The following is a 26,190-nucleotide window of genomic DNA, read 5'->3' on the forward strand; positions in this document are numbered from 1 at the left end:
GTAACTTATTTCAAAGTGCAGGGCTGTGGCTCCTTTGTTCCAGGCCAGCATTCTGAAGATTTATGGCTTCGTGCAGACTAAGAAGTGAGATACACGAGAATCCAATTTATCCTTAGAAGGGTTGTCCCGTCCCTTGGGTACAAATTGCATCTGCAATTGGGTAGCGAGTGTTTATGTTAGATAATAAATTTTTGAAATAGGGCAGGTCTCAACTTGATGACAAAGGACATGGGGTGAATCTGGGAGCAGAGAACAGATCTCTGCAAAAGCCCAATGAATCAGAGGCTAATTCACAGAAGATGTTCCAAAGGAAGACAGAGAACAAGGTGGCAGGAAAGCAGGTCAGCATTTTCTGAAATGTCAGCATGCTGAGAGAACACGAAGGTTTTTAAACCATTATTTCTGTGATTGCTGCATGGCTGAGGCCTTTGCTGAGAAGAGTCTTCTGTATCTTCACCCAGACACTCAACACACCATGGTGGGAAAATCCCCAAGCTTGGGTGTTAAGACAAAAACAATGTTTCTCCCCCAAAAATGTTCACTTGAAAAAATACAGCTTTTAAGGGATAATTCCTCAGGCTATTTAAAATAGCCATTCTGAAGTTCTTACCACCATATTCTAGGACACACATGTGTGTGTGTGCACATGTGTATATGCTTGTGGCTGCATGTATACATACATATATTACTATTTGATGCAGCCTCTCACACCTCCATGCTAAAAGTGGGGGAAATGCAAGGATGAGATGGATGTGGATCAGAAGAGATTGGGGGATGGGGACACTGTGTTCCTGGCAGTCTAAGACTTGGGCTGTTATGCATACAGACCACTTGCCTGGACTGGTGGAAAAACCAGCCTTGGAACTATGAGGAACTATAACCAGCACAGTTGGTAGATATTTTCCAAAGAGAAGACATGATCTAATATGGGGTTAGCAGGTCATGGACAAATGGATATTTAACCTGTACTTACTTCAAGTCACTGTGTGCAGAACCTGGACCTCAAGGTCACCAAGTGTGGGCTTCGGCTTGTAACAACTGTTACAGGGTTGTAGACGTCATTTTCCAAATAAGATGAAGACTGAGATGAGGGAAATGGAAGCTGGTAAATATTTTCATAGTTAAAGCTTGGTGACCCTGTGATGGAGCTTGGCATTGTCTCCCTGTACTGGACCTGGCATCCTGTGCAGTGCAGGAGAAGTTGAGGTGTTCATACACTTGCCTATCCAGTCATCTCTTTGTCCAGCCATATAGCCACTCATCTATCTCTCCTTCTGTCCATTCATTCATCCCACCTATATGTCAGTACATCCAAGTATCTGCCTATGCATTCATCCAATTTCTCATCTTTTCCAAATCAGCTGGTTAACAAAGAGGGAAGCAATCAAGATAGGCATGCAATATCAATCTTGTCATCCACACATGTGGACATACATGTCTACCCAACCATTCATGAGAACACACACACCTAAAGAATATGGGTTTGCCCTGCTTGGTCCCGTGATTGTCTCTGGTGTGGGACTAAGAATCCAGGATCTTGGTGTTGTGTGTCTTTGGAGATTCAAGGCAAACATTGTACTTTAGTCGCACACCGGACCTTGGCGCTAAAACCATAGCCATAATTGCCTGCAAAGCTTCCCTTTAGATTTTGAGGCTAAGACAAAATGACATGCTAGCCAGGATTATGAAATATGTCACAGTAGCACTTTTCTCTCTGGCAAAGAATTATGGGAGTAGAACCTCCCTATTGTGACTTATCCCTTTGTCTCAATATTAATTGGTGTGTCACATGTTGGCTGCAGGTTTTGCTGGGTGAGATCTGTTCCTTTCAAGTGTTCATACTGTTATTTAACATAGAAGAATTCAATTTTCATAGCTAATTACATAATTAGCCTCATTAAGGAGCCAAACTGCCTCTTGGTATATTCACATTCAATGAGATATTTCCCGAGAGTATCGAGTATCTCCCCTCCCTCCTTTCTTTATGCCTGTAGAATAAGTAGGGTCTCTCTCTCTCTCTCTCTCTCTCTCTCTCTCTCTCTCTCTCTCTCTGTGTGTGTGTGTGTGTGTGTGTGTGTGTCCACATGAGTTAACAGGACAGACCATCTCAGCCTATGCTGCACACATCCTCCTGACTCAGAACTGAACTTGAACGCTTTCATTCCCCAAAACATACTCACATACTCACCTGTTCCCCAGTGTCCATGAGATGAAGAGAGAATGCCTGGGTCCTGTCTCTCAAAGGATGTTGGACGACCTCTTAGTTCCCTTGTTTCCTGGTTCCACTAAACTACCATGAAAAAAAAATTTGCTGTGTATGATAAATTCAAGAGAGTAGGAATGTGACTGAAGCCAGTTTAATAAAAGAGCTTTTTATTAAAGAAAGAAAAGGAAGAGGAGGAGATGGAGAGAGAGACAGAGACACAGAGACACAGAGAGAGACACGAACAGAGAAGACTGATCTAAAAACACATACTGACCTTTCTAAGAAACAAAGATAAAATGAGAATACAGCACCAAGAATGAGGCATAAAATCATACACAACCAGCTTTACTTTTAATGTAAATGACACTCTTAAAAATAATGTCAAAATTAGCCCTCCAGGTGCTTCAAGAGTTACAGAAGGCTTGCCCTTATAAACATGAGTACATCTCACAGGACTGTAGTTTGGTGGCTTGTTGCCACTGCTAAGCTTCTGTGAAGATGACTGAGTAGTTGTTACTGACCCGGGAAAAAGAGTGAAATTAGAAATCCATGCCAGATACGGTAGCTCACTCTTGTTATCTGAAGGCTTGGGAGGCTGAAGCAGGAGTATTGTGAATTGGAGCACAGCCTGGGCTACATAGTCCTACCCTATCTCAGAAAACAAGATAAAAGTACAGCAATTCCAAGTCCAGTATCTGCTGTTGTGGATTGCTTTCATATGACCATGAAGCTGAAAGGCCATAAGTAGAGTTTGGGTCAATCAGTTCATTATAAATATTAGGGATTTGGCAATATAAATATTGTCATAAATGTGACAAACATGGGACATAGATTTTTATAGCCAAAAGTATGAAACAGAACAAAGGTGAGTGTTCCTCTGCCTTCACCTGTCCCGGCATCACTGGGCATTATGATTTCCTTAGATAATATTCTCTTGAGAATTTACCCTCATTCAGAGGCCAGTATCAGCAGTTTGAATGTCATCTTCTGTCTGTGAAACACACTGGCAGGGAACACTGTGTTGGAGATGAGGTTCCAGATGTTCAGTGAGTGGCCAGTGCTGTCTATCCACAGGGCGAACAATGGAAGGTTAAGCTGAGGCACCACTCCCATGAGCACCCTCCTCCAGTGGCCAACCACCTTAGGATACCAAAGACACATGTAATTGTCTTCACTGCCTCATCACAGGCACTGCGAGGAATAAAAATCAAATCTGAGTCAGAATACAGAGGGAGTTTGTAAAGTTACCACCCCTGATATTCTGCATGAGGGAGACAGAGAGCAAGAATGAAAGTAAGAGAGTTTGGGAGGAATCTCTGTAACTCCTTCAGCAAACAGGCTCCTGGTGAGTCGTCAGCAAGGTTGCTATCAACCTCGCACTGCACTATGCCCAGCTGGGCCACCATCATGCAATGAGGTCTTTTCAATCACACTCATCATCTAGCCAAGAGAAGACTCTGATTGGTTCTTCCTGAGTCACATGCTCATCAGAACAAGCACTAAACGCTCTTGCTCTTGCTCTCGTGCTCGCGCTCTCGCTCTCTCTCGCTCTCGCTCTCTCTCTCGCTCTCCTTCTCTCTCTGACTTACCCCAAATGAATTCCTATGTACTCCAAACAGAAACCACCCTGGTAGGCTCAGCCTATGGAAGTCTTGTAGGACCACAGTGAATGCAAAGGGGTTTCTCAAAAGACACAGAGGGAGAGGGCAAGAAATGACAGGAAGCATGAAACAGGCCCCCAGCCACCACCACCATACACCTTTAAGTCTTCTTGTCTTGAATGTCCTCTCAGCAACTTCAATCAATTCTTCTTAGAAAGGAAAATACAGATTTTATCAGGAAGTCTCCTCATACAATGTTATCCCCCTCCCTTCTTTGTCTCTACTGAGCTCTGCATACATCTAGAAAGTTCCATATTTTCACATCTGACTCCTACCTCAGACCACAGTTTGAGGTATTTGTTCACTCTACTTTGCCAGCACTAAACATTGCCTGCTACACAGTAAGTTCTAGATTTTTCTAGAAATGAGCTAGTTGGGGCAGTAAGAACCTCTGACTTCTCTAAGTGAAACTTTGAATGCCAATTACTTGCATTTTAAGATTCCTTGGCATTTCCCCACTCCTGTATTCCTCTGCATGGTTAAGAAGCCCCACCTACTGTTCCATTGCAGGAAGGGGACAGGAGCTGCTGGGCTGAAGAGACATCCATGTGTGAAAAACCTCAGCTCAAAGCCTGAAAATGCACATTCCTGTGGCGAGTGGCAGTCGGTGGAATTTATCAACATTTCTTGTGGCAGATTGGAAAGTTAAGAGGAACTTATCATCTCTGTGACTATTACTCATTTTCCAAAAGGGACTGATTAGTGAGTCAGTGGAATCTAAGCGTGTTTGCCCATCTCTGGGGTGAGCTACTGAGACTCAAACTGCTGAGGATGGGGACTTTCCAGGGCAGCCTTAGAGGAAGCTGGTTTAGAAGCTGACTCAGGACTACACTCTCGTTAACTTGTTTGCAGAAGCGTAGGAGGGCAGCCACTGTGGGCAGACTTGTGATGTGTTCCCCTGCCCAGGTTTGTTTCTGTGAGATGTGCATACAGGAGCTCGGGAGAGGCCTTCATCAAGTCCTTGACACACAAGCATTAGGACCAGAGTCCAGATCCTCAGAACCTACATACAAGACCAGGCATCGCCTGCAATGCCAACACTGGGGAAAGGAAGACAGGAGGCTCCGTGGGGCTTATTGGTCAGTCAGCATTTCCCAGTCAGTGAACTTCAGGGTCAGTGAGAGACCTTGTCTCAAAAAAATACTGAGTTACTGTAGAAGATGCTTAACATCAGCGTCAAGCCTACACACACACATGCACACACACACGCACACACACACACACACACACACACACACACACACGTGTGCATGCACAGGCACCTGATTTGTGCTCACAGGCCACATTCATTTTGAAAGAACCTGAGTCACCTCTCAGTGGGAAGCAAATGTAACACTAGGAAACTTCCAGTCTGACTGCAGGGACCAGGCCTGATGAGCCACACTCCAGCCCTCCTCACTGTGGAAACCCACCCAGACCCCTGCTGTCCTGACCTACTTTCCTTAACTAACCTCAGAGTTTCTGTGGAGATTAATAAGAGAAAGGACACAGGTGCTGAGACACAGGTGTGTCCCAGCACAGCTCAGCCCATCTGGCCCCTTCACCCCCTCTTACCACCCTGGAGAGTAACAAGGCAGATAGAGGAGTAAAATATTCATCAATGGGCTGGAGCAGGGCTCGGCCACTTTCTCTCCATGTTACAGGAGCAAGCCTATTGATCTCTCGGGCTCTTGATTTCTTCCTTATAGAGTGAGCATATGACACACCCCAGGTGACAGATCATGAGGTGAGATGACACATGAAGAAAGAGTGTCTTTGAAGACCAAAACAACATATTGAGATGGGGAAAAGCATGGGGAACCAAGTCTCTGGGCCCCACGTGGGCTGCAGTAGTAGCTGATATATCTGGTCTCCCATGGCCTCTATGACGGCCCTGCAATGAGCAAGAGCACTTGGCATTTTGTGCAGATAACATGGGTCCACATTCTGACCTTGTCTTTGCTTAAGCCAAGGCTAGGTTCCTTGTCTGCTAGGTTTGAAAATCAAATGTGATTCAACCGTATTGTTGGTGGCCCTGAAGATTGCTTCAAATCTCATGCTTACTGTACCCTTAGGTTCTATGCGTACGACCCTCATCCTCCCAGACCTGCTCATCCAAACCTCTCCCCTGTGCATCTGTACGCCTGGTTGTGGACTTGACCCTCATCCTCCAGACCTGCTCATCCAAAGTCCCCTGTGCATCTGTACGCCTGGTTGTGGACTTGGGAGCTAAACTGATAATAAGCATGGGAACTGACTGGGAGAGCTTAAATCCACAGTGGCCTGAGCCAGTGTTCCACGCTTTCCTTTCATGCCACATCTAGATTTTACTCTCAGAAGAAAAATAAATCACCCTTCTTCCCAGGAAGCACTCTTATTTTCCCTAGGAATGAAGTGGAAATAGAAATGTTACACACAGCTCTGGTGAGACCGTGGAGATGGTTCTACCCATGCGGGATGAGAGGCCATTCACTCTCAAGATCAGGAAGGGCCACAGGCAGCTCCAGAAGAGCTCTTTTGTATGAATTTTGATTTGACAAAAAGGAAGGGTAAAGATGCCAAAACTCTGTATCCTCCAAAAACAAAACTAAAATTGGTTTCAGTGATGAAGGATCTAGAGACATCATCCATCTGGTTGGACAACACTCCCATACCCTACATAGCACCCCATCTCAACAGAAGCTGGGGGTTCCTACAGGGAGATGGTGGGAAGGAATGACCAGGGCAGAGCATGGGACTATTGAGCTGACAACTTCTGCCAGCCCAGTGTTGACACAATGGCTTAAAGCAACACAGTACAGCTGAGGAACTTGACTAGCTACATGCCAACTTTTAAGTTGGAAATGTGACCTTGGCTAATGTGTTTCATAATCTGTAAATCAAATAGCTTCTACATCCGTCCCCCTTGTGCCCTGAAGGCTATCCTGCCACCTTGATATAGTAGTTTCCTGGGGAGTGATACAGCAGGGATATGGTCTACTCTCTCCAGAACTCAGATTGGAGCTTAGTACCTAAGTTAACAAGGTTGAAGGATGACGGATCTTGTATGTTTGGGACTTGTGAGGGCTCCTTTGTATGAAAGATCCAATGTCACTGTCTCAGAACTGGGTTAATCGTCATATGGCAAGCTCTCATTCTTATGGAACTGAGCAGGTTATCAGCAGATTGGGATATCACAATCTTCATCTTTTGCTCTTCCACTATCCTCCATGTTGGAATGAAGCAGGAGACCCTCACCAAGTGTGTCTACTTGATCCTGGACTTGCAACTTCCAGAACCCTGGGTGAAATAACCTTGTCTCCTGAATAAATCACCCAGTTTCAGGTATCTTGTTACAGCAATGACTTAACACAGGAACATTCTGCTCATCCCAGGAGATTTTGATAGCTACAAACCCAGCCTAGTCTACTTTAAACTCAGGCTTTTAAGATTCAGAGCACTCCCCATTTGAAGTGTGGGACAGCCCATGGGTGAAGCCTATTTGTATTCCTAGTCATGGAAGAAAATATTTCAGGCACAGAGGGATGGCAGCATGTTCAAATAGAGTACATGTCTGGACAGTTGTCGTAGCCAATGGTCTGGCTTGTCACCAGACACAAAAGAGTTCATAGAAAATCAAATGGGAACACTGTACATAGTTCTACTGCTTTGAATTCTAAAGGCAGCCCAAGACTTGCTGTTGGTACACACTTGTGGACAGGGCGCTGGCTCATTTGAGAAGTGTCAAATGCCCATGGGAGATTCTCCCATCCCTGCATTGTGTTTTACTGAGCCTTCTCACTGATCTCCTTCACCCTGCTGCCCTTCCCAAGGTCTGTGGAATTGAACTACATTGAAGCACGTGGATAACTAGAACCAACGTTTCACAACCTGACTCTGTCTTAGCTAATGACCATAGGACTATCCCAGCCATGAATTATGCACAGAATCATCATAGAAAAACTCTAGAACTTTCTCAGGCCCACTGGCATGCAGCCTCTTCCTAATTTTGTCTCTTGTTGCTTGGATGGAGATCTGGTGAATCCATCCCCATGCTAGAGAATATGGGAACATGCTGAGGATAAAGAGTGCATCTGCCCCACACCACAATGCCTAGATGCTGCTCCTGCTCTGAAAGAGAAGCCTCTAGATACCTACAAATATCTGCTTTAGTTCAGCCACTGCTGTCTAAGGGCCAAACCCATTCACCTGTATCTCCCATTCTTGTTTTTGCTTTGGTTGCTTAGAACATCAGGGGGCAGACAGCAGACATGTCACCAGGGACAGAATGCCATGCATCTGCTCTACCAGGCAGCTCTCATGTGACTTCATAAGGCCTTCCTTCCATCCTCCACACCAGCCAGTCAGAACTTGGTAACCTTGCTGAAGGTTCTCAGTGTCTCTTAGTAAGAGTATGGGGCAAGGGTGCAGACCAATTTTGTTATAGGTCAGTCTGATCTAGGGGACTCTAAGTTATGCCAAGTTGACCAGGACACTGACCTATCGTTGTCGTTGTTGTTTTAGGCCAAGGATCTGTCTGAGATGAAATTGAGTTGGTAAGACAGCTCAGAAGAGCCTGTCTCAAGTCTAGTCATGGAGTGTCTGTGTCATTTGTGTGCCTGCTCCCTTCCATGATCCCTCTGATGTTGGTATGAAGATGACATAAAGCCAAATGGACTAGGCAGGAAGGGGAAGGTCCACGATGGACACTGTAGGCTCATTGGGCATGGCAGCATGAAATAGCCATGCTACAGATGAATCAATGAATGACTAGGAGCAAGAGTATCCTCATAAAACTTTATTTACACAAACATATTTGAGCCCAGAATACAGTCTCTGAACTCTGCCCAGAGATGGTTCTAGGACTTTGGAAAGTCAGTGCAGGGACTTCAGGGAGCCTGTGCCATACCTCCCCCAACCTTCTTGCTAATATTTACTGTATAACCCATTGACAGTTTGGGTAGCTTAAGCCAGTTTTCAGAATTGTTTGGAATAGAGGCAAAAGTCAGCATAAATATTTTCAGGTAAATTATCTTATGTGAGCCTCACAGGATTCTGTTCCGGTTCATGGAACTTGTACAACACAGCCAACCCCATGCATAGGCTATGGGTAGCAGGGCTTTCATTTGGAGAATGGGAGAGAAAGGATCCACAATCAGTACAGCCAAAAGAATAGGCTGTGTGGAGGGTGAAGGTTGAACGTGAATTTTAATGGCTTCTGAACTGTTTAATAAGAACAAGACTTCATGAGGTACACCATGGCCAATATCCTCTTTTTGTTCTGTTGCTGTGATAAAATACCATGACCAGAAGCAGCTTTCAGAGGGAAGGGATTTATTTGGCCTACACTCCCAGGTCATAGTCCATCACCAAAGGATATGAGGACAAGAACTCAAAGCAGAACTCATGGAGGAATGATGCTTGATGGATCACTCACTCCCAGACTCATACTCCAAGAGCTTTCTTGAACAGCCCAGGCCCACTTACATGCCTAGGACTGGTGCCACCCATGGTGGGCTGGGTCCTTCTACATGAATTAGCAATCAAGATAACCCTCTCAGGCATGCCCATGGGCCAGTCTGAATAATTGAAGTTTCCTCTTCCAGGTTGACTCTAAGCAGAGCTAAGTTAACAGGGCTATCTGGGACCCCCTGGCACTCCCCTGGTCTTGTCTTAATCTAGCTAAATCATGGGTTGGTTATTTTTGCCAAAGCAGATCACTCTTTCTTCAGAAGCCCTGCAGTATTCAGTACCTCAGGACTCCTGGTCCCTCCCTTCCCCTAAATCTTTCTTGCTTATGAGATATTGTCATTGCTATTTGAACTGCCATCATCCCAAGAAAAGTGTCATTAATATTTCATCTTACATGGGACTCAAAGCTTCCAAATGTTTGGAAAGGAGCTGATGGCTGTACTCCCATCTTTTCTGGATCAATGAGCTGTTTAATAAGATTTTAGCTTCATCGCTGCCCTTACAATCACTAATGTACCCACATGCATTGAGCCCAAGGCCCCAGCATGAGGGAGGGGAGTGTCTTGGACTAAAGTCCCACTTCTCCCTCTGTAACACCCATTCACAATCAGATTGATTTATGCAGTGGGTTCTGTGCTAGCAGTGGAGACACTTTAAAAAAAACTATAGGCCCAGGAAAGCTTTTAGATTGATATGACCACAGCCAAGACCCTAAGAAGCAGAAGGCACAGAGCTTGGTAGGGAGCATCATCTACTCCACACCTGAGGTCAGAAAAGATCATCTTTTTTGAACTGTAAGTCAATCAGATCACTCACATAATTGAAAACTATGATTGGGGTCAGCATGGAGCCTGGACAGGCTTTCTCAAGTGGAAGAAACTTTAGAGCCCTGGTTCTTCTATGGGGAAGCAGCCATGACAGTAAAGAAAGAGGAGAAAGCCCAGCTTTTGACCATTCATGTGCAAAACCTGTGGATCTGTGTTAGCCAGACCCTAAACAGGGCTGGCAGCGATGTACTTGTCTCCATTGTGAATCTCCCTTTTCCTTCCTTCTTTGTTTATCAGTTGGCCAACTCCCCCAGGACATCTCCCAGGCACACACAATACACCATGTACAGCATGAATGCCACCATCCTTCCTTTCCTCTGGCTGGGTCTCATTCAAACTTTCTATCTCTGAGAAGGGAACACCACCAAGTGGTTTCCAAGACTTGAATTGCCATGGCTGTGCACTTTCTGGACTTTCCCTGCCCTATGGGACCTCTGCTATTCACCACATTCTTCCCTACCAGTATCCCCCTTGAAACTGGATATGTTCTTCTCCTTCCACATAAGGGTCATCTTTCTGTAACTCAAGAGTGTCAGCACCTTCCTGAATTCTTCCTGGTCCCTGTAGTCATGATTACCTAATGGTCTCAGCCCCCCATGTTCTCTGCTCTATTTCCAGTGACTCAGTGATTGTCTTAGGGTTTTTACTACTGCAAAGAGACACCATGACCATGGCAATTCATATGAAGGTCAACATTTAATTGAGGCTGATTTACAGTTCAGTGATTTAGTCCATCATCATCATGATAGGAAGCATGGTGGCATGCAGGCCGACATGGTGCTGTAGAGGTAGTTCTACATCTGGATCAGTAGACAGTAGGAAGAGAAAATGAAGCTGGCTTGAGAATCTGAAACCGCAAAGCCCACACCCTGGGGACACAGTTCCTCCAAGGCCATGCCTCTAAGAATGCCACTCCCTATGAGTCTATGGGAACATTTACATTCAAACCACCACAGTGACCATACTGTAACCTTCTCAAATTATCAACTGTCTGGGACTTCAAACTATTACCTCATATGGAAATACATCTTTGCTGATGTAATTCAGGTGGAGAGTAAACAAGGTCATACTAGATAAGGCAAGTCCAGACTCCAGTGAGCAGGACCTTAAGAAAGAGAAAAGGACACAGTAGGGCAAATAATGAAGGCGGTATTATGAAAAGGGTGTTGCTACAAGCCTCTGAGCTCTGGGGGCTGTCCAAAACTGATTGAGGCAGAAGGACTCACCCGTAGAGTCCTCAATAGAAGCATAGCTTGCAGACACCTGAGTCTGAACTCTAGCCACCAGAAACTAAGAGAATAAAGGTCATCTCATGAAGCCACCCAAATGTGATAACTTGCTGCAGAAATCCCAATGAGTTCTCTACTAAAATTCTTGCCATATCTGCATATTTCCTGGAACTGATTACTTAATATTCTGTTAGTCTTAATGCTTTTTGCTATTAAAAAAATAGTTCCAAAAATGCAGTCAATTGCTCTTCAGAGAAGCAGCAGCTATGTTTGTTATGAATATTGGATGTTGTTTTAGTTTGTGCAGACTGCTATACCTTAGACTAGACAGTTTACAAACAATTGCTCACAGTTCTTGACCCTGGGAAGGTCAAGGCAAGGAAAATCAGCATTTTCCTATAGATTGTTTGAATCTGTGTCCTCACCAAGAGAAAAGGCTCTATCAAACTCTTCAGGAAAGTTACTAATTTCTTGGTGACAGGGATCCCATAGGTCCCAATCACGTGCACCACCCTGCACCTCTTGTAATTGCGTAGGGAATTAGGTTTTTTAAAAATGTGAATAGGGGATATTACTACAAACATATATTGTGTCAAATCAAAATAGTATTAGTCAGGCTGGCAAGATGGCTTAGTGGGTATACGTGTTTGCCTTTAAGTCTGACTACCTGAGTTGGACTCCTGGGTTCCTGCATGTAGAAGAAGACAGAGTTGTTACAAGCTGTCCTCTGTCCTACACACACACACACACACACACACACACACACACACACACTGTAATAAAAATGAAATCTGGCACTAGTCATTGATGATACCATCACTTGCCGTTGAGCTGCTTCTTTGCTTTGTTAGAAGAAAAGCCTGACAAGTGTCTGAGGTCAAAGTGATCAATGCCTGAATCAATGGCGCTGCCTCCTCCATCTAATTAGAATGGAATGTGAACTTCTAGAGGCTAATGTTTCCTCACACATGACCCAGTGAGACCAAGGGAGGTGGGCGTGTGCTTCCTGAGGTCATCACCAATTCTGCTGGCCCCCACAGTCCTCCATGATACTTGGGGGTTATCAGTCACTTCACACCCGTGCCTGGCCTGACCCAGCCCAGCTACTTCTCCCAGTCTCTCTGATTACAAAGCCTGGTGGGGCTCATCTGTCTCTTCTCCCATTGTGAGACATCAAACCCAGGACTTGCTATTTTGGCACCTGGCCACCGAGCTGCATCTCCAGCCACCTTTGTAATTTTTATCTTGAGACACAGTCTCACCAAATTATCCAGGCTGACTTTGAACTTGTAGTTTCCCTTCCTCAAATTCCCCAGTAGCTGTATTATGGATGTCACCTGTGTCACCACACCCACCCAGTACTCTTTGGTCTTTCTAAAGCACTTGCTTTGTTATGGAACACTCTCATGTCCATCCGATGTGCTTCTCCACACAGGGTTTCCTGGCAGCTCCACTAACTCCCACTCTCCTTTGGAGGCAGACACAGTGATTAGCCTGCTTTATAGATGAAGAAACAGAAGCTTGGAAAGACTATGAGATCTAGGGCTAGTTGGTTTTGGATAGAATCCAAAGGTGACTCCCAACACTGACCATCCAAGACTGTGACTCTCATACATTTTAGCAGCATGTGGATAAAACTGACAGCATCTGGAGCCTAAAAATAGCAATCCTTATGGTATCAGTTCAGTTTGAGAGTGCCACACAGACTCTATTTGCAAGCCAAGGCTCACTAGTAAAACAGGGTAGGAAGTCCCCCTTTTGTGGTACTATTCTGAGCCCTGTGGTCAGCTATGGGCAGGTAGAGGTTATGGGCATGTCTGTATGCTGTCCTTCTCCTGAACTGCTGATCTGTTTCTCTACCACCCATATGAACTCACACATGAGCTACGAGGTAAATGCCCTCTCCTCCTCCTTCTTACCAGTCAAAGTGAGTGCCCCTAGCCCCAGTCCAAGGACCTCAAGTGCTGAAACACAGCTTCCAAAGAGAGCAGGGCTGGCCACCACCCCCTTGTGTTCTGATGAGGAACTTGTGTTGCATCACAACACAACAAAGGTGTTGCATGATGAGGCAGAGCAGGCCGTTGACTTGGGTCTCCTGAGCTCTAGGGAGACTGTCCTCCTTACCTCATGTCAAGGCCCCACTTCCAAATCCTTCCAACATGAGATGAAGATGAGGGATATTCAAATTATAACACCCAGTAAGCAGAGTAGGGTTATCACAATCTGATAGGCCTGGAAGAAAATGCAGGTTCGGGGGCCTCGCCTACAGAACGGAAGGTGACTGGCCTGGAAAGCTAAAGCTCCTGATACAGCTAATCTACAGCCACTTGGGAAGCCGTGAGGTAGTCAACCCAGCTCAGACTAAGGCCTTCCAGGTGAGGGTATATGCCTCAGTTCAGCCACAAAACTGTTTACTCATGCACTTGCTGGTGCTGTCCTTGGTCCTGAAGACAAGGTCATTGGAAACCACCTGCTCTTATGCAAGCTAGCTAGTAAACGAGCTTCTCACATTGGGTGATGAGTGTATGGAAAGAAGGCTGGAAGTGCCAGGGCACTGGGGATCAGCCTAGGGAAAGGGGTGATCCATGCATATTTGAGCCTAGCCCTCCCAGGTAAGGATACAGCAAAGGGAAGGCCACTGGTGAAACTCTGCTCAGCTCTGCAGACTGGGACAGATGGAGGCAGATGAAGATAGACAGATCCAGGTCACCAGGACCAGGAGATGTGTAGCAGGTTCTGTAAGTTTGCCCGTGTCTGACATAATAATTTCAGGTAGGACAGACAATATACATGATGCCCCATAGGAAAAATTCCTTCTGCCTAGTATTCCTACAACCTCATTCCTGTTTAGATAAACAAAGTCCTTCAAGTATATTGCAGTTGGCCCATCTTCAGTTCAGACACCTGCTTCACTGTCTTGCCTTGAAGCCCCAGGCTGTATCGGATACTTGAGATCAGTAATAACCACACGGTCTAGGTGCAGACATGTGCATTTTCTGGGTTTCCAGAGTTCTGATCACACATGACACTGCTCAGAACTCTCTTCACTAAATGGCACATGATATTCCTGGTTTCTTCAGCAGGTGAATAATAAGGAAAGTTTGAGCAGGGGGTGGCTGCTGTATTGTGATGACACACAGGGTGCCAGAGGCGACACTGCTCTGTGGTGCAAGGAAGGGAACCTGTTGTTCAATCGGCTGCGGACTAATGAGGGAAAGGAAGAGGGAATGATGGGTGACTGTAGCATTTGCTGAGCAGAGGTCGGGGGGTGAGGTGAGGAAGCCAGTTCTCAATGGGTCTTGGTTCTAATGGGGAGATCAAAAAAGAGCTAAAAGTTTGGAAGAGATAAAAAGAGACCCGAGCCATGGAGTCTGAGCTAGGAGAGAGTCGGAGATGAGGACATGGTGTACAGGACTGAAGGAGAAGGCCATGGCATGCAGAGCCAGTGTGAATAGAGATTTGCACTGAGCATTCTGGACTGAAGTGGTCTGTGCCTGAGTTTGAAACCTTTATGTTAATTATATCACAGCTCCAGCTGTCTGGCAGTGGTTGCAAGCCCCCTAGCAAACACCTACCCATCCACTCTCACTGTTGCTTGCCTGCTGCTGTAGAGGCTTTCTCCTGAAGAGCTCTGGGTCTGGTGAAGCAGACTGACTCAGACACAGACCACTTCAGTTCAGTATGTTCATTGCAAATAGAAAAAAGCAACCTGACCTTGGGAATGGGGTCTGTGGAAGTTCTGGGATTCAGCGATCCCTCAGCTCACAGGAAAGTGACTCCTTCCGTATACCTAAAGAGACAAACACTTGTCTGACTCATCCATGAGGACAGTCATTGGTCTCAGTATATTCTGGGATTAGTTTATACATTCTGAAAGCTTTGAATCGCTAGAGATGGGCTTGGAAGTACTGAGGCAAGTACAATTTCCCCAGTCACCCAGCTTACCTCCAGCCAGTGCTGGACAAAGCTCTTGGACTGAACTAATTAGTGTCACCAGGTGGTGGCTGTTCTTGGCATAGCTGAGCAAGTCACTACCCTCAAGTAGGGCCTGACCATGGATGGAGCAAGAGGACAGTGAGGTCAGGCCTGTAAGGCTTCATGCTATGTGCAAGGCACTAACCCTTCACAGCTTGTGTGCATTGAAAGAATTGCTTTCAGTCGCTAAGCCAGCCATGGATGCTTCCCAAATGCATTCAGCATACTTGGTGGCTATCTTTAGTGTCCTTAGTTGACATGTTTAAAGTTTACATGCATGTCTTGGTGTTACTCTTTCATTTTCAAGGTTGTATTTATGCAGAGAATGCAGAATCAACCCACCAGGGCTGTTGGCCCCAGAGAACCATAAGGGGACTTGTGAAAGGGAAGGGCCAGGGCCAGATGTGCTTTGTAAAGCCATAGGGTTACAGTCTAAAAGGAATGCAATCTGATATGTGGGAGATGATGAATACAAAGTATCCTAGATTTCAAAGAGTGATTCATTACAAGAATAAAGAACAGTAAGCATGTATCTAAGTTCATCAGAGAACATTGATCCAGAGATAGATCTGAGGCTGACAGCCAGTTATCATGTAGAATATACAGAGAACAGAACAGAACAAAACAAAACAAAACAAAACAACAACCCAATCAAAAACTGGACTATGGATCTGAACAGATATCTCAATAGAAAAAAATAAAAGTAAAAAATAAAGACTAAGAAATGTCTTTTAAAAGTGTTCAATGTCCTCAGCAATTAGGGAAATGCAAATTAAACTCCCCTTGGGCTTTTGAATTGTCTCCATCACTGCCTGAGATCAACAGTGTGGAATATTAAGAAGTCCCAGCAAAGAGCAGAGGCAGAAACATCCTCCTGCACTCCTAGCCCATCTATCAGTGTTGTTATTAAAAACAGCAAGCAGGGTTGATGTTCTACAATGTTCCTGATCAGGGGTTGAGGTTCATTCCAGGGCAAGCCCAGGTTTGATAGCTTCCCAGGCGTACATTCTATTGGACTGTCATCTTGCCTGGCTCAGAAGTGATGAGTCTGTCCTCAGCAAATAGCGTCACAACCGCCCCCATTGACACCACACGACTCCTGTCCTTTCTGGACAGGCATCTTGTTTTCAGCAGGGCGACGCTCCAGAGCTGAGATACAATCACTGTGAAAAATAGACACAGAGGAAATGGACCTGGAAGGGCTGAACAAGAAACTGATAAGAGGCTCTGCCCAGAAAGCACTCTATTAAATCCCAAGCAACTCTACTGACCTCCCCATGCTGCCACCTCCTTAACCATGCTCTTCCCAGAAAATCACATCCAGGCAAAATCAAATTCACTTCCTAAAAGCTGGAGAACCTGCCCTGGAGTTTTTCCAAGCATCTTTAAAAAGTTCCTGTAGTCCCAGTCCCTGTCTGGGTCTGGAAGGCACCCTGAGCTCTGGAGCAAGGCTCCTGGGAGCCACCGTGAGGCAGCTGCTGTTTCTAATTTTCCAGATGAGGATGCCAAGGCCTAGAGTTGAGTACCCAAGACTCAATAGCTAGTATACAATGGCCCCACAAGTAAAGGCCACCAACTTGGAGGTTTTCAATCACCCATGTTTGTATTCCAGAATGCACGCCTATCTTTTCTAGGCCCTCTACATAGGGGCTCATAACTGCCAATTGGGTATGCCCTGGGGGTCCTCTCCCAAGTTCTCAGTGTGCTTGGCAGAATTCTGTCATTGTATCTTACAACTGAGGTTCCTACATACCAGCTACTTACCAACCAGAAGCTGTTCTCATCTCCTGGGGCCTCTACATGACCTGCCCATGTCGCCTTGCTCACACATGGTGGCTCACACATGAGTAGCTGCCTCACTGTGCCTTCCAGGGCAGGTCTGGCCCTCCCTGTGTCTGCCTCAGCAGATTCTGCAATAAGATGACAAACTGGTGAAGAGTAAGTCCCGTATATTTTGTCATATGACATAAATGGGTCTGGACAGATGGCTCAGTGGTTAAAAGCACTCACTGCTCTTCTGAACATCCTGAGTTCAATTTCCAGCAACCACATGGCAGATTACAACGGTCTGAGGTTGTTTTCTGGTGTGAAGACATACATGCAAAGTATCCATAGACATAAAATACATAACAAATAAAAATACAATAAGTAAAGCAAGTCAAGGCCACCTGTCACCTTGGCTATGTTTCGTGGGATGGAAGTCCATTGCAGGACAACATCTTCTCCTCTGGGACTCTGGCTGCCTCATTCCCAAGAGGAGAATCTACTTCTTGCCTGTCACATGACCCCACCCATCTCCACCAAACCCTGGTTTACTCTCTTTAAAGCACCTGTCTGTTGAGGTAATATTTAAAATGGAGGCACCCAATCTGGCTTGTTCTCAGCCGCCATCTTCCCAACTAGCCTAGGCCTGAGGCCACAAGCTGTGGCTGGGGATTATTGCTGCAGCTGCAGCTCAGCTCAGGCCCAGCTCAGGCTGCCAGCTCAGATGGCCAGAGACACTGGCTCTGTCACCCACAAGACGCCAGTGTGGGAGATGGCTCTGCCAATCTTCCACACTGTCTCCACAAGGCTGGGCTGAGCCCAGACCATCCTACCATCCACGCGGGCCTGGTAAAAATGAGACTGTAATGCTTAGATTATCCAAAGGCTTTATATGTTTGGTAATGCTCAATAACAAGATGCCCACACAATTGGGGGTGTTTCCCAATTAACTAACCTAGTTAGTTGTTACCCAAGACTGCTCTCAATCCAAGCGTGGTTCTCCATCCTCCAACCTCTCTGCCTCCTCAGCTCCTCCTCTTCCTTCTCCTCCTCCTCCTTACTCCTCCCATCTTAGCTCCTCCCAAATTGTGAGGAAAATATGCAGCTACACCTGTCCTAGATTACCATTGATTATTTGTCGTATACTTTCTCCTTGGGTCCCTCCTAAGATGCAAGTCCATCAGTCAGATCAGTTTTACTCTGTGTGCCTTTGGAGAACAGAGAGGGAAGTAACTCCCAGACAGTGGTAGACTCTGCTCCATGCTAAGAACAGACATAAAAGCAATGTTCTATGCACCTGTTATTTTTTTTTTCTTTTTTCTTTTTGGTTTTTCGAGACAAGGTTTCTCTGTGTAGTCCTGGCTGTCCTGGAACTCACTCTGTAGACCAGGCTGGCCTCGAACTCAGAAATCCACCTGCCTCTGCCTCCCAAGTGCTGGGATTAAAGGCATGTGCCACCACCGCTCGGCTCTATGCACCTGTTATTAATCCATTCAGCAAAGGAAACTGAGGTACAGAGATAGCCTATCTGGAAGGAGAGGGGTGGGTCTCTGGAACCAGGCAATCTGAGTTCTCAGCTAGAGTCGGCTAGAAAGGACAGCTCCTGTCTCTGGTCACAATTGTGCCTTATTGTTATCGTTCAAGATGCTGCAAGCAGGAGCTTTCTAATGTGGCTCGTGGAGGTAAGCCTGATCACTAACAATTTATCTTCCAATATGCTAGGGTAGACAGCAAATCACTATATCATTGGTGGTTTAGACACTTGGAATCTCCACTCTCCCAGATCAGAAGCCCAAAGACAAGTGCATTCAGGGCCAGTCTTCCCCCAGTGACTCTGAAAAGAACGTTTCTCTGGCTCCTCAGCTTGTGAGTGGCTCTCTCAGATCTCCATCCATCTCTGCAGGTGGACTTACTCCTTGTTTGTGTACCCATATCTCCACCCACTCTAGAAGTACAGGCTTTACAGGGTCCAGGACAGGCCCTGGTCCCAGGGTAATTTCACTTTTAGATCTTTCTCTGGGTGTGTCAGCCAAGGCTCCATAACCAAACAAACTCCTGCTCTAGGGTTATGGGTGGATATGAACTTGGGGACACTCTTCAGACCTACATGCTAGATTATACCTTCTTTGTCATCTCAACCATGTGTTAGTGCTATGTTTGGGTTCTGGCCCCACTGGTGATATGGGGTTCATGATCCTCAGACCGGTTACCTTCTCTGATGTGCACAACCCAATAAAAGTCATCCCAATTCTCATGACATCTTCAGGTTCAGGCCTTTACATGTGTTTCTCTTCTTCTTTCCTCCTCCTCCTCCTCCTCCTCCTCCTCCTCCTCCTTCTTTATCCTCTTCTCTTCTTCTTCTAGCTTTTTTCTTTTCAAGGTGCATCCCAAGGTGACCTTGAATTCACAATCCCCCTGCCTCATGTACTTCATCATTTCCTGCTGCTGCATCTGCCTCCACAGCCAGGGTCATTCTTTTCTTACAGTTTTTCTTGTTATTGTAAAACTTTATTCTTTGAAAATTCCATGCATATGTTCAATGTCTCTTGATCACACCCAACCCACACCCTCCTCCTGGCACTTCCTGAACACATCTCCATCCCAGTAATTAATTGCTACCCACATGTGCATACGGTGGGGCCATCCTTTGGGGCATGGACAATATATACCAATGTCTACCCACCCAACGAATAGTGACTCTCCCTCCCTCAGCAGCCATAACTCCAAATCACTTCTCAGCTTGGGGCTTGACATTGGGAGCTCCTTCCTTCCATCCTAGAATTTTTAACTGGCTTGATAGTGTATCAATTGTCTAACTGTAGTATTTGTATGTATTCATTGCAGAAAATAGTGTGTTTCATTCCAACACTTTCATATGTGCTTATATCACATTCCTGACATACTTATTTCCCCCTTGAGAGATGCTGCTGGGAGCCACTCTGGGTAAGGAGCTAGTGTTTGCTGACCTAATTTTCACACACTGACACCGGAATCTCTGTCTCTTGTTTTAATTTTCTTTGTTATCAGGTTCATCTTTCCCTTAGGTCTCCTTCGTCTTCTCTGCACACAACTTCTTTGGTCACATGGGTGGCCTATGAACCTGGTGGCGGAACCCTGTTTATTTAATGCTCATCAACATTCACAGGCTAGAAAAGGCTCAATGAAAATCAAAATTGACATATAGATCCTGCCCTGCTCTCCTGCCCCTGGAGGAGATTGCTGGCATCAGCAATAACCCTGCATATCTCCCCAGGTAGAGTTAATATTTGATCAGGAGCAGTTATTCTTTATTTCCAGGAAAACTGTCATTAGTCACCTCAGCACAACTGTGACATTTACTCTGAATGTGTGGGGTGTGTGTCTCTGAAATCTATGGTTTCTCTGCCACTGCAAGTTGGGGACTGAACCTTGCTGTCACAGGCCTACTTTTCCTTTCCCAGGCCACTCAGGTTCTATGTGCGCACACAAGTAGTTGGCACTTTGCAGGGTTCCAAACGCAGAGATCATAGAGCAGAGTTCTGCTTTTACAATTTGCTCCTTGGTTTGGAGAGGCTCTTTGCTAGCATGGCAACAACAAATAGAACTTTCTAGAAACTTACTCCTTCCCACATTGTGCTCTGTGGGGCTCAGTTTCCTAAAAAGTTCAGGAGACCCTCTGCATGCAGGGCCAGATGGTAAATTCTTCAATCCTTCAGAAGCACTGCAGTATCAAGATGTTAATCTTGGTGTGTGTATATGTATGTGTGTGTGTGTGTGTGTGTGTGTGTGTGTGTGTGTGTGTCTGTGTACATCTGTGTCTGTATGTCTGTGTGTGTTTGTGTGTATATGCATGTGACTGTGTGTCTATGTGTGAGTGTGTATGCATATGTGTGTGCCTATGTGTGTCTGTATGTGTGTCTGTGTCTGCATGTGTGTCTGTGTGTCTCTCTGTGTGTATGCATGTGACTGTGTCTATGTGTGAGTGTGTATGCATGTGTGTGTCCCTGTGTGTGTCTGTATGTGTGCCTGTGTGTGTCTGCATGTGTGTCTTGTGTCTCTGTATGTGTCTGTGTGTCTATGTGTCTGTGTGTGTTTATGTGTCTGTGTGTTTATGTGTCTGTGTGTGTTTATGTGTCTCTGTGTGTGTCTATGTGTCTATATGTCTCTGTGTGTGTCTGCGTGTATGCATGTGTGTGTATTTGCATGTATATATGTGTATGTGTATGGAGGCCAGAGGTTTGTGTCAAATGTCTCCCTTCATTACTTTCTACCTTGTTTTTATGCAGGCTTTATCTCTGAACCTAGAGTTCACGGATGCAGTTAGCCTGGTCAGTGGACTCCAAGATCTGCTTCTGTCCACCACTGCTTAGTGCTTGGGTTACAGACTCTAGCAGTAAGCTTGGCTTTTACATGGGTGCTAGGGGTTCAAATTCACAGGCACCTCACTGCCTAAGCCAGCTCCCCAGCCCCTTTTGGTTGTGTTTTACAGTGTTTCCAGGCTCAAAGGCTGAAGGGTTGAAGAGCAGAGAAGTGTCTCTGCCTGCTGACACAGGCCACACACTTAACCTACCTTCTCTGTTATGACAAGGAAAATAACAATTGCAATACATAGGGGACAGTTTCTTTTTAACATTAATGTTAAGAAATGTTGAAATGTCTAACATTAAGAATGTCTCAGAACAAAATAGACTGCTCAGAAAAGGAAGTTCCAGCTTCTCAAAGGTTCTATTGTGACACTTACTTTAGGCCCTCTGAGGCCTCACTTCAGGGGAGAGGAAGCACCTGGAAGTCCCCTTTTTCTCTAGTCTGAGACTGTGGTGGCCCTTGGCTAACTCAGGATTCACATCTCTTCTTGTGTTTTTCTTTCAGAGACATCAAGCCAGACAACATCCTGCTGGATGAGCATGGTGAGTCAAGGTCTCCTTCCCCCCTCCCTGGAGCCCCAGTGCAGTGTGAGGTATGGGAGACCAGTGAGGGATGGGGGAGTGGATCTTAGGTGCTTGAGAAAACACTTGGACTGTTCCAGTCCTGAGAGTGACATGTGTCAATTTCTAGGCAATGCCCTGTCATGGAAAGTTGAGTTTAATTATTCGCAGGCATCACCTCTGAAGTCATTGCTGTTTATATCTTTGAGGATGAAAGGGCACAGTGAGGACCAGAGCTCGGATTACAGTGAAATAATGTCCTAGTCCTGTGCAAGAGTGCAGAAGGACTGAGGACAGGTATGTGAGGTACTGGGAACAGCACCCACTCTCTAACCTGCCCCTTTCTCTGGTCAGTCACACCCAAGCTCAGGTTATAGAAGCATGTAAAATAAAGATGAAGAGAGGTACAAGTGCCTCTTGCAGAGTCCCTGGAGAAGCAGAGCCTTCAGGGAAGAGTGGTCCACAAGTCTGGTGCTGAGCAGCATCCACTGACACCCCGCTGATGAAGAGGACTTCTGAGCAGACATGTTCAAGCTGCAGACGGCTGTCCTAAGGTGGAACACCAACTGACTCATGGGAGATCATAGCCCTTTCATTTACGAGAATTGCCTTAGAAAGCCAACAGGGAAACCCAGGACATCCCATGGCTCTGGTGTGATCCATACAGCCATCTTGCTGCACAGAAGGACCTAGGCAACAGATCGTATTTGGTCCCAACCCTGCAGACCTCACAGCATTATTGCATGGGCTGGATAAGTTGCTGAGATTTAGGAGGCATGGGTAGGAGGGCTAAGGGAAGTCCCTACAACAAAGGTGGGACGATGTTGCAGCAGATGAGGCTGCAGTAGAAAGCAGCTAGGGAGAAGAGAGCTTTATCTCCCAGTCCTACATGAAGGGGCTCACGTCTTCCTGAGCTTCATTTCCCCATTCAGTGACCTGGAGTTCATCTGGAAGGACATGGGAGCCACTGACGAATATATATCAAGTGCAGTGTATTGGAGAGCCACCAAAGCTACAGTGTGGAAAATGGAGCAGTAGTGTCAGAAGGGGTATGATGTCCAAGGTTCCCAGGATATTGTGTGGATCTATAAGAAGCTAAGAGGGAATTAGGAGGTAACGTTGATTGACAGTTTTACTACTTCTACCTACAGCACTGGATTTAGTTCTCAAGCCTGCACCTGCATAGTAAAACCACACAAGGACCTGAGCAGACGACTCAGGAGATAAGGCTTGTGCCAGACAAAAATAAGAGTTCCATCCCCAGCATCCCCCTAAAAGTGCTGGGAGAGGTGGTACACACCTGCAATGTTGGTATAGTCAGCTAAAGAAAGCAACTCTGGGGAGTTGCTGGTGAGCCCATTCTAGACTAATAGGTGACTCCAGATGCCAGTGTCTGTGTGTCAGAAACAGAAGGTGGATGGTGCCCGAGGAGCAAGCCCTGAGGTTTTCCTCTGGCCTCTACACTCATGTAAATACACTTCTGTGCATGCATGTTCACCTGCACATGCACGAACACACACACAGACACACACACACATGCACGCACGCACGCACACACACACACACCCAGTGGTGTGTCTCTTTACAGTTGACTACAGACTTCATAGCATATGAGAGTACTTGAATTCTGAAACCTTGGAAACTCAGTGATGTTCCTCTCACTGGTCTCCACAGGGCATGTCACATCTTTGATGGACATTGGGGCAGAAATTTAATTTTCTGTGTCTTTGATCATTTATCTCATGAGTTTTTAAAATGAATATTACTTTTTCTAAAGCGTTTCTATTGAACAGGTGTCATTCAGTAGGAACATAACCAGGGGCAGGACCCTGCATATTCCTAAGTGGGTCATCACATGGCACGTTCTGACAGCATCCACCCATCCCTTCTGAAAACCACATTAGGAAGCGATTTGCAGTACAGGGAACCCTGTGTTTCTATTCATCTCATTAGGTGTCATCTTTGAGACAAGAGAGCTGCATTTCAACGAGATAAAAACATCAGTACATACACACATGAATATTTTATTGATGATGCTCAGAGCTGCTCATTTCACAAAATCCAAAACTCCCAGGCAAGTTCCCTGTTCTCCCTGGTCTCAGAGTAGGCTTTAGTTCTTAAGATAGAGCTGATTTGGAGTTGGAAGCAGCAGCTAAGTAGAACAACCATGAGGGGTAGAGAACAGAGCTAAAGAAAAACAGGCATTCTAACTCTGGCAGGCTCATTCCTCATAGTTTTCTCATAGCCATTGCAGAAGAAAGGCCAAGGAGAACTGAGCCCAGGCATGCCCAGGTCACATTGACACTATCTTAGTGGACATCATTTAACTAGCTTGAGTTTTATGCCTGTTCCCTACATAGAGGCAGCCTACATCACTTCTTCATAACTGAGATGGGAAGAAGCCAAATCATGTAGAATAGAAGGCACTCCAAGAGCCCTGCCTCTTTCTATCAGGCAAAGGCTTACTCTAAGAACAATCTTCTATCACCAGGAGCCAAAGGAAGCTTTGATAAGCTTGTGCGTGGACTTTGATTGGCTTTCTTTCTTTACCATACAGATAAGTGGCCAGAGCACACAAGCTGTGTGCAGCGCCTAAGATAACAGATCTGTGTGGAAGATCAGCAGCCTTCCTCCCGCTCCACATCCCACGCAGGGCCCAAAAGCACAGCTATCTTTAGCAGTGAGCATGGGGAAAACAGGGGCAGCCAGAGCCATGGGCAAAGCAGCTGCCTCTGGTTCTTAACTTTCTGGGCTTCCAGTTGCTTCATCTAAACAGCACCATTGAGCTCTGGCTTGGGCATGAGGTAGGTGGATCCTGAGAGCCAGTGGAGGTGAGGGAGATACTCAAAAGTGGCATGCCCCAAATTCCAGTTTGATGACAGGCACAACAGTGAAAGGAGGTGGCGATGGATGCCTTTCATACTAATACCTAGCCTGCTCCTCCAGTCTCTCTGTCTCTGCGCCTCTTCTGGGGGTTCCCTGGAAGCACAGCACTCACCAACATGGGTTCCAGAGGCAAGTCTAGAAGGATCCCTGTTACAAAGCCATGGGTGAGAGGAACACTGTCAACCTCAACCTCTGGGAGCTCTGTGTTGTCTCTATACGCCCCACAAAGACAGGCAACAGGATGTGCTTGCTGGATCTTTTTTTTTTTTGGTTTTTCTGGACAGGGTTTCTCTGTGTAGTCCTGGCTGTCCTGGAACTCACTCTGTAGACCAGGCTGGCCTTGAACTCAGAAATCCGCCTGTTTCTGCCTCCCAAGTGCTGGGATTAAAGGCGTGCGCCACCACCACCAGGCTGGGTCTTTTTTTATTTATTGGATATTATATTTACATTTCAGATGTTATCCCCTTACCCCAATATCCTCCCACCCAGGAACCTCCTATCCTATCCCCCCTCCTCCTGCTTCTATGAGGATGTGCCCCCACCTACTCCCTGACTCCTACCTCCCCACCTTCAAATTCCCCCACACTCAGTGTCCAGCTTTCATGGGACCAAGGATCTCTTCTCCCACCTATGCCTGACAAAGCCATCCTCTCCTACATATACAGCTGGAGTCATGGATCCCTCCCTATGTGCTCCCAGGCTGGTGGTTTAGACCCTGGGGAGCTCTGGTTGGTTAGTATTGTTGCTCTGTCCATGGGGCCACAAACCCTTTCAGCTCCTTCAGTCTTCTCTCTAACTCCTCCATTGGGGACCTCTTGATCAGTTCAATGGTTAGCTGTGAGCATCCACTTCTGAATATGTCAGACTCTTGCAGACCTCTAAGGAGACAGCTATATCAGGCTCCTGTCAGCATGTACTTCCTGACATTCACATCAGTGTCTACCTTTGGTAACTGCACATGGGATGGATGGATACCCAGATGGAATAGTCTCCAGACAGCCCCTCCTTCAGTTTCTGTCCTACACTTTGTCTCCATATTTGCTCCCTTGAGTATTTTGTTACTCCTTCTAAGAAGGACCGAAGCACCCACACTTCATGAGCTTCATGTGGTCTGTGAGTCGAATCTTGGCTACTTCAAGCTTTTGGGCTAATAACCACTTATCAGTGAGTGAATACCGTGTGTGTTCTTTTGTGATTGGGTTACCTCACTCAGGATGATATTTTCTAGTTCCATCCATTCTTTTAGTCAGAAAATCCTTTTAGTCCAGGCCAGTGCTAATGCACCAGGAATGGAAGTGAACAGGGCAG

The 26,190-nt window shown here is 46.0% G+C and overlaps 1 protein-coding gene across 2 annotated transcripts in view; it reads left to right on the top strand.

Annotated features, from left to right (window-relative positions):
* Positions 1-26,190, top strand: part of Stk32b (serine/threonine kinase 32B) — a 239,752-nt gene that overhangs the window by 170,350 nt on the left and 43,212 nt on the right. For both annotated transcript variants that reach the window (XM_028758246.1, XM_028758247.1), the window contains exon 5: positions 21,941-21,978. In XM_028758246.1, coding sequence (XP_028614079.1) covers positions 21,941-21,978 — 38 coding nt within the window. The remainder of the gene's footprint in view (positions 1-21,940; positions 21,979-26,190) is intronic.

Source organism: Grammomys surdaster, unplaced genomic scaffold (genome assembly GCF_004785775.1).
Source record: "Grammomys surdaster isolate TR1022 unplaced genomic scaffold, NIH_TR_1.0 126187, whole genome shotgun sequence".
NCBI lineage: Eukaryota > Metazoa > Chordata > Mammalia > Rodentia > Muridae > Grammomys > Grammomys surdaster.